The following is a 9,019-nucleotide window of genomic DNA, read 5'->3' on the forward strand; positions in this document are numbered from 1 at the left end:
AGTCTATTGCTGGAGTTGCTTTAAAAAAACCTTTTCGAGTAACATAAGTAACACATATTGCTTAGAACTATATTATAAATATTTGATGCAGCAAACCTTCTCATGCAAAGACATATCAAACTTTGCACGCGCACCTTTCCATCCAAAATATGAATGAACGATTCTGTTGGACTTAAAACTCTGCCAAAAAGTTAATTGATCGATTCAGTTCAAGATGAAGAAACTAAGAAACACTCAAACACCTAACGATCAACCTGGTCATGATAATCTAGCTTCTTTTTTAGAAATTTAACATACGGATTCTTTAGTCAATTAACTGTGTACGTTGACTGTTCTTAGTAATTAATTATATCGCTAATCACAGACTTAGAGCATCTCTAACAGTTTCTCTATTTTCTTAAAATTCTCAATTTTGGGGAATATAGAGCTATTTTTAGGTCCAACAGTTTCCCCATCACATTCCTCAAAATGAGGATGAAGAAGAAAAAAAGCATTCATTCCCTAAATTTGCAGCAAAGTCTTCCTTCCCCAAAATTAAATTTTTCACGTGCTCCAACGAATTTAAGACAACAATAAAATATTTTATTGGGTAGTTTATTGTTACAATGAAATATATAATGTTTTTTTTGTTATAATTAATGATGATATATTATATTTTATTGTTGTATTAAATGCTGAAATCTCCAAAATGGAGAAGCTGCTGAATTTTGATCATAATTTTTTTGGAGATTTTAGCTTTTGCTTCCCCATTTTAGAAAAATTTTAGGAAAACTGTTGGAGATGCTCTTAGGACTAATTATCATTTTGCTACCGTACTTATTGGCAAGCTATAGGTACGTAACGTACTGCAACTCTCAAAGTCCCATGGATAATGTTTTCCAGTGCCTGCTTCTTCCACGGGTAGCATGTCACATTGTACGTGTTCACCATCTCTATCAGTTTATTATATTTCTCTCAACGAAAAACATCAGTCAAGCCAGTCAAGTTCTCATTCGATCATAGCTCACCGCTGAAACTTCTCCTTCTTGACAATTCAACAATTTGTTTAAGGTAAAAAAAAATCTTACAGACGTATTAAACAATTTGAATTTTCCGCACAACTGTTCATCCAGAAAGAAGAAGCCTATGCTGCCATGCTGCCATGCATCGTATATAGACCGTACTTCAACCTCATTGTCATTTCTGATTTGGGTTTTCACTTCATTTCTGATTTATTAGAGCGTTAGTTGTGTTATTGCTTCAGTTGGTCTCTGCACCCCAAAATGAAGTTTGGGAAGGAATTTGCAGCACAAATAGTGCCAGAATGGCAAGAAGCATACATGAACTACAGCTACCTAAAATCGCTCATTAAAGACATTCAACACTCCAAGCAAAGAAACAAGCCTACTACAACATCGACTTCCACCACACCGCCGCCCCACCACATAAAGCGGAAGCTCACATTGTACAGAGCCTTCAGTGGTCTGACCAGAAGCCGGCACCATCAAGAACCCATTAGCTCTAGTCCGGGGGACATCGAAAACCAAGCCATCCTCGTACACCATGTAAGACCATCAGAAGGGTCTAGTCACCAGAGTTACCAGACCACTTTCTTAATGGTTGCCGAGGAAGGCGGGGTTAAGGAGTTGGAGTATTTCAAGAGGGCTGATGATGAGTTCAACAAAGTTGATAAGTTTTACAGGGGGAAAGTTGAAGAGGTCATGAAAGAAGCTGCTGTGCTCAATAAGCAAATGGATGCTTTGATCGCTTTTCGGATAAAGGTGGAGCATCCTTATCATGAGAAGCTGTTTGATTGGTCCGGCGAGATGACTCGTCTTGCTTCAGATGTTGCAGATTCCACAGCTCAGTTGGCTGCTTCAACTCCTAGGGGAGCCGGAGTAAGAGGTATAGCACTAAATTAATCACAATATATATATATATATATATATGGTTATTTCGCTTGAGAGAGAATTTGCTAAGAACATCTTTAGCAATAATAGCTTTTTTTCTGTCAAATTTTGGATAGTCACTTTAAAATACATTAATTCTCTCTACTTTGGTTATAATTTAATTTATATTAAATTGAGAAAAAGTAGTTTAAAAGTATTTATAATAACTTAAAATGAATGTTTTTAATTAAGATAAATTTTAGAGAGTCTCATCTCTCTATCTCTCTATATTTAGGAGCAAAATATGTAAAAATTCAGTTAGAGATTCACTTAGAGTTTGGTGTAGCTGCTAAAACTGATAAAAAACTACACACTTTCTAAAATAGTTAAAGAGTTATAATGTAGCTAAGGAGCGAAATAATTTAACATGTTCTAATAAGACAAAAATTATATGGTACACATATAATGCGTTTTAATATTTTCATTTCATTTCAGGACGTGCATCTATGGCTACGAATGTGATCGTAGAAGATGAATCAAGCAGTCAAGGGGAACAATATTCCGGCGATGATGATAAAGAGAAAGAAGAATTACATGTTGATGAAATGGTTAAGGTAGAGAAGCCAGAGAAAATTAGACGGCCTAGACCTGCGCCACTAGATGTACTAAATCGTGTGACTATGAATCAAACTGTTGAGACTCCACGTTCGACGATTAAAGGCTTCCTCAATGTGCCTCAGCAGACTGATCTCAAATTCAGCAGGGGAAATCTCAATAAAGTTGAAAAACAACTTAAGAGGGCTTTCGTCATATTTTACCATAAACTTAGGCTTCTAAAGAGCTTTGGGTAAGATAAAGAGTAATGGTTGTATATGGTTGATTAGTTTTCCTCATTTAAGGTAACTGCTGGTAGCTAACTATGATTTTTGATGAATGAAACAGATTCTTGAATTCATTGGCATTTTCGAAAATCATGAAGAAGTATGACAAGGTATTTCCAATCCCTTGTCAATACATAGAACTTTTCTTTTTTGAGTAAATTAACCAACCGAATTTTATTTTATTTTTTGCTTAAACAACGGTTAGAATGAACGTCACCATATGTCATCCTCCACCCAAGTCTATTAAGCAAAGGCTATAAGCATCATGACCGTTATCTTCACTGTTTACAAATAGGCTCATAGAGAACTTGCAACAAAAGAAGTAAAAACCTCGTTACCTAACTCCCTCAAAAACAGTAAATTAGATGCATAGGATCTCAAATTGTGTACATGCACCTAGTAATTTAGAAATCAAGTAACTAAATTCAATCTAACACTAGGGCAAAAGAAATCTTGCTATCTACGTCTTTCTATTGTCCATCTATTGTCATTGCACCATCATAGAATATAGGATCTAATTCATCTTACAAACCCAGCCCCAGCCCCACCCCCACCCCCCCAACCACCTAAAGAAAAATTTAGAAGTAAGTTTGTTTCATTCCCTGTTTTCTGTTTTCTCAATTTAAAAAATTGACTTCCTAATTTTTTTCAATTTTCATCAACCGTGACAATTTGCTAAGATTTTGTAGAATTTAGATGTCAGATGCTGACATGAAATCTTAGCAAAGAGGCCATAAAGTGAGTTTTTGTGAAATGACTGTTTTAGCTAAAGTAAAAAATTAACATCCAAATTTGACAAATCTTAGCAAACTAGCCGGTTGATGAAAACTAAAAAACTCAGGGGATAAATTTTTAAAATTGAGAGATTAGAGGCTTGTAATACTTTGTACTCATCCGGTCATACCTCATCAATTTTTCAGGTCACTTCAAGAAATACATCAAAATCCTACATGAAGATGGTAGATAACTCCTACCTTGGCAGCTCTGATGAGGTTAGAACAGTTTTCTCCTATATCTATATTGATAAATGATGAAAGATTGTGTTTTATTCAACAACAAAAAAAAAAAAAATGATGAAAGATTGTGTATTTGTAACCATGTTGTTTTGTCCAAATGCCTTGGTTTCTTCTTTTTGGCATAGTGTGCTTTCCAGTCTCATATGAAATTTTGTGATACTACGTACAGGTTACCAAGCTTATAGAGAGGGTTGAAAGTACATTCATCAAGCATTTCTCAAACTCAAATCGCCGGAAAGGGATGGCAGTCTTAAGGCCGAAGCGAAGGATAGAAAGACATAGGATAACATTTCTCATGGGTAAGACCTGTAACTAATCAAATCAGTACATATAGAGTTAAAGTTTCTTAGACTCTGATCTGAATCTGTTTAATGGAAAACCTTTAGGTTGTTTTGCTGGCTGCACAGTTGCTCTCATATTAGCTCTGATTTTGATTGTACGCGCTCGCGATCTTATGCACGAGTCAGGGAGGACCAAGTACATGGATACCTTACTTCCTCTATACAGGTAATGAAACTAAGAGTTTGTTTTGCATCAATTTCATCTGTACACCTTTTAAATAATATGGATAGTTCTTCTTCATTTCATTGACATGTTAAACTTCCAAATGCAGCTTGTTCGGATTAGTTGTTCTACACATGCTTATGTATGCTGGAAACATATACTTCTGGAGACGCTACAGAGTCAATTACTCTTTCATATTTGGTTTCAAGCAAGGAACTGAGTTGGGGTACAGAGAGGTTCTCCTTGTTAGTTTTGGTCTGACAGTGCTTGCACTAGCTGCTGTTCTCTCAAATCTTGACATGGAAATGGACCCCAAAACCAAAGACTACAAACAATTCACTGAACTTCTCCCTCTCTTCTTGGTTTTGGTAAGATCATTTAAATTTTAATCTCAGCTGTCATCATACCTCTAGCTAGACGTCTAAACTAAACTAAATTCTTAATGTGCAGTCTGTAATTGTGATATTACTATGCCCATTCAACATCATCTATCGCTCAAGTCGCTATTTCTTCCTTGTTTGTCTATTTCATTGTATCTGTGCTCCTCTATATAAGGTAAAACCCATCTTCAGACACCTTATTTTAATGTTCAAAGTGATAACATAACTTAATCTGGTCGCTGGTGTTAAAATAATTTGGTTGGTTTTACAGGTCACACTGCCAGATTTTCTCTTGGCTGATCAGTTCACTAGCCAGGTTAGTGAAATGCAACCGATCTCGTCCTAGTCTGACATTTCAGTGATATCTTTTTTCTTCCTTCACTTCTCACTCTTTGAATCAAAAGCTGATTCCTGAATTGATTTTAATGATAATGTAGGTGCAAGCCATTAGAAGCTTGCAGTTCTATATTTGCTACTATGGTTGGGGAGACTATAAACACAGAGAAACTAGTTGTAGATCAAGCGATGTTTTCAACACTTTCAGTTTTATCGTTGCCTGTATTCCATATTGGTCTCGCCTTCTTCAGGTACATCCCATTCTCGTTCCCTAACGGTTTAAGCTTTTTAGGTTGACAAAGCATCCAGAGCTTCATTTCCAGCCTTCAGTCACTTAGTAATGTTTATGATTTCATTAATGTTTTTAGTGCCTCCGACGCCTGTTTGAAGAGAAGGATGCACACCAAGGTTACAATGGGCTCAAGTACTTCTTCACAATAGTTGCTGTTACCATGAGGACAGCTTACAGTCTTAATAAGGATGTGAAATGGAAAATTCTTGCCGGGGTATTTTCAGTCATTGCAGCAGTGTCTGGAACATATTGGGATCTTGTTATAGACTGGGGGCTTCTGCAACGCAATTCGAAGAATCGCTGGCTGAGAGACAAACTCCTAGTCCCTTACACAAGTGTATACTTTGGAGCTATGGTGAGTTTTGCATTGACACTTCCATTGTTAAGAGTTACCATAACATTTTCTAACTGGTTAAGGGAAATGCAGGTGTTGAATGTGTTGCTGAGGTTTGCTTGGTTGCAGACAGTTTTAGATTTCAATGTTTCTTTCATGCATAGACAAACAATGATAGCAGTTGTGGCCAGCTTGGAGATAATCCGTCGAGGTATGTGGAATTTCTTCAGGTTGGAGAATGAACATTTGAACAATGTTGGCAAGTACAGGGCGTTCAAGTCAGTGCCACTGCCATTCAACTATGATGAAGACCACAACAAGAATACATGAATTTCACCAACCACAATAAAGTCTAGTAGAAATGCTTCCAAGCTGCAACATGTTTGTATATTTTTTGATTCATTATCAGCTGCAATGAGATCTTGTATTCTTCAATGATTTTTGGACGAGTGTAAAATAATTGAATAAATCGACGTTACATCGGTGTAATGGTACAATATCCCATCTCTAGAGACTTTGGCTGCGTTTGGTGCAGCTGGCTTTTACTTATTCTTGAGAATAAGTTGCTAGAAAGCAAAGTAGCTGAGTGTTTGGTAAACTGGCTTTTTATAAGTGTTGTGAGTTGCAAAAGCAGAGTGAACGTGTTTGGTAAACTGAAAACTGACTTGTGCTTTTTGTTGTGGAATGACTAATTTGGACATATTATTTTGACTTGATTGTTTGCTACTACTATAATTATTTTTTTATGGCTAGACTTCAATATAATACATGTGATCCCAGGCGTCCACAACTATATGGGAGGCAACTACATTGGTTAAAACTAGAGCACAACCAAATTTGACTGCAGTTAAGCTACAATGTAATGCGTCATTCTGGCCTTATTATTCAATAAATTCTACATTTTAGTGAAAGAAAAAGAACTATATAGACGATCATCCATATTCAGCTCTAGTTTCATTTTTCAATTTTTTTTATAGAAAAGATCTAATAATACTGGTCGCATTGCTCGTGACATACATCAAATCAGCTTTCAGTCATTTAGAAAAATGCTTTTCATCTTAGAACGAAAGTTTAGAACCAAATAATAACACGAAAGACCTTCCAAAACCACAAGCTTGAAATTATTACAGTAAGAGTCAACCCAGCAGCTTCCAATAATATATCGGATCTTTAACCAACACAAGTAGCAGTAATTATTCGCATTTCATGATCTGCTAGAGGGGGTATCATTGACTCAAACGAGACAGTAAAAACATGGTAATTGACCGCTTTCCGCCATTTTCCGAGTCTTTTGCTCCTCAAATAACGCAAGTAGCAGAAGGAAACCTGTGAAATGCATGTCTTTGGAAAGTTGAGTTTCACTTGCAATCCCATCTTCCCAAGACAAACTCAGAATGCACAATTTTTGTTTTTCCCAAATCACAATACACAATTGTTATACAAAGATTCACAAAAGAAACTTCTTATGATTCACTCATGATGCAATCAATTGCGTCCTTGCAAATTCCCGTCATAGTTGCCTCAGGCCCATAAACCTGCATTCAGGAAAAAGAAAAGTCCGGTAAGAAACAATATCATTCTTGAACTTGAGAGCCAGTAGATTATCATTACTTCACCAAATGAATTTTAGAAGTGATATCATAAGCTGAAACCAGAATTCCATCGCATACCTCAAGAGGAACTCCAAGTTCATCTCCCAATGCACGCATCCTTGCCAAACCAGTTTGATAATTTGGACCACCCCTTCTTACATACATATGCATTCTTGACGCTTTGAGCTTGGATTCCTTTGATGTCAGAAAAAGAAATTAACTGAGCTACCATACCAACCAGAATGAAACCAACAAAATGAATTTCTGATATATAAATGTGGCATTACCTTCTCCCTCAGTGCTCTAATTATTCCATTAAATGTAGCAGCAACATCAGTGAAATTGGCTATACCACCTCCAATAAGAAGAGCTCTTTTACGACCATCTGGATTCGCTGTTGCACACTACAATATAGGAGAATTAAATTGCCAGTTAGCAAATATGTGACATGATTCCTGTAATGGTTGCAACTCATCAAGAGCTTCTTACATCAATCACAACTCTTGCATATTGCAACACCTCTTCTTCATTTGGAGCTCCACTGTACTCTGCATAGTTTCCAAGTTCTGATGCATAACCCAAATCTCCAACCTAATAAGATATAAAACCAGAATATTAGGTTAGCACAACAAGATAAGCACAACACAATATTCACATAAAAGATGTAAGAAAGAGCCATGAGTTCACAATTTCATTCAGAAATCAGTCTAAAGCATAAGAAGCTACTCACGGTATCAGCATAAATAACGCTTGCACCACCTCCGGCTACCATGGTCCAGATGCGTCCTTTTGGGTTCAGAACTGTGAATTTTAAGGACGCACTAGTCTGCCACATATATTTTTGACTAACATTAGTAATACATAATGCTTACTATAAAATTGAACTAGATCATAAATATCTGATGCAGCAAAACTTCCCATGCAAAGACATAAACTTGCACCTTTTCATCCAAAGTATGAATAAATGATTCTGTTGGACTTAAAACTCTGCCAAAAGGCAATGGAAACTCCACATTACCCCATCTGAATAACATTACACATAAATGTAAGAAGAAAAGTCAAAATATGAAGCATAGTAACTAGAAGAATAGTAACAAACAGGTAGAGATAACTGATTTTAGAATCTACAACAGAAGAATACTTGTTAAAGTTCTTGAAAGCCGCAGTGTCATCTAGCTCCCCCCTCATATCTAATGGAAAAGGTTCCCCGTTGACCAAGGTAAACGGGTTCATTTCTAGGAAGGTAAAATCCAAATCTGCAGAGGAAAATAAAATATCAAAAAATTTTAGAGTGCCAGTGGAATATCCTGAAACAATCATACTATGGCATTCAATCAAAGCGACTAATTTTCTATCCTTAGACATCGCTTACCCTGAAATACAGCAAATACGCCTTTTATGAAATCTCCAATTTTCTCCTTGACCTGTAACATCAGAGCATATGTTAGGCAGATGTCTTCATTACAACCAAAAAGCTTGATTCAGACAATATATGGGGAAAATACGCTAACCATCATAAAAACACACGAGTTCAGTGCTTTACTCTATTAGAAATCGACATGCTACAATATCTTAATTAAAAAAAATTGCAAAAGATCAAATTTGAAGTAGTCCAGTGATTTGGTTTGGCCTTGACACTCAAACAGTCCACATTCACTAATAGAGCATTATGAAACACACACCTCTAATGGAAGGGTAGCAATCAGCGGAGCACAAGCCTCATTCGTCAGAGACTTCTCAGTTGGAAGAAAAATAGTCTTGACCTACACAACATCGAAAACACACACAATCACCAACTAACACCTACATACTACAT

General features: G+C 36.4%; 2 protein-coding genes across 2 annotated transcripts in view; one reads left to right on the forward strand and one right to left on the reverse strand.

The window, feature by feature from the left end:
• The first annotated feature begins 1,262 nt into the window (after nucleotides 1-1,262).
• On the forward strand, nucleotides 1,263-5,941 carry LOC101314742 (phosphate transporter PHO1 homolog 3-like). The gene is made up of 12 exons (XM_004297047.1): nucleotides 1,263-1,884; nucleotides 2,364-2,715; nucleotides 2,811-2,859; nucleotides 3,670-3,741; nucleotides 3,935-4,064; nucleotides 4,152-4,272; nucleotides 4,379-4,637; nucleotides 4,720-4,824; nucleotides 4,921-4,965; nucleotides 5,087-5,236; nucleotides 5,354-5,632; nucleotides 5,705-5,941. The coding sequence occupies exons 1-12, from the start codon at nucleotides 1,263-1,265 to the stop codon at nucleotides 5,939-5,941; spliced, it is 2,421 nt and encodes an 806-aa protein (XP_004297095.1).
• Nucleotides 5,942-6,653: 712 nt separating this feature from the next.
• LOC101315039 (ATP-citrate synthase alpha chain protein 3-like) overlaps nucleotides 6,654-9,019 on the reverse strand; it is a 3,113-nt gene continuing 747 nt past the window's right edge. Inside the window, exons 3-11 of the mRNA XM_004297048.1 lie at nucleotides 8,886-8,966; nucleotides 8,576-8,627; nucleotides 8,345-8,459; nucleotides 8,145-8,226; nucleotides 7,934-8,029; nucleotides 7,693-7,794; nucleotides 7,491-7,607; nucleotides 7,282-7,398; nucleotides 6,654-7,146 (exon numbers count right to left, since the gene is read on the reverse strand). Coding sequence (XP_004297096.1) covers nucleotides 7,075-7,146; nucleotides 7,282-7,398; nucleotides 7,491-7,607; nucleotides 7,693-7,794; nucleotides 7,934-8,029; nucleotides 8,145-8,226; nucleotides 8,345-8,459; nucleotides 8,576-8,627; nucleotides 8,886-8,966 — 834 coding nt within the window. The 3' untranslated portion in view covers nucleotides 6,654-7,074. The remainder of the gene's footprint in view (nucleotides 7,147-7,281; nucleotides 7,399-7,490; nucleotides 7,608-7,692; nucleotides 7,795-7,933; nucleotides 8,030-8,144; nucleotides 8,227-8,344; nucleotides 8,460-8,575; nucleotides 8,628-8,885; nucleotides 8,967-9,019) is intronic.

Source organism: Fragaria vesca, linkage group LG4 (assembly GCF_000184155.1).
Source record: "Fragaria vesca subsp. vesca linkage group LG4, FraVesHawaii_1.0, whole genome shotgun sequence".
NCBI classification, from domain to species: domain Eukaryota; kingdom Viridiplantae; phylum Streptophyta; class Magnoliopsida; order Rosales; family Rosaceae; genus Fragaria; species Fragaria vesca.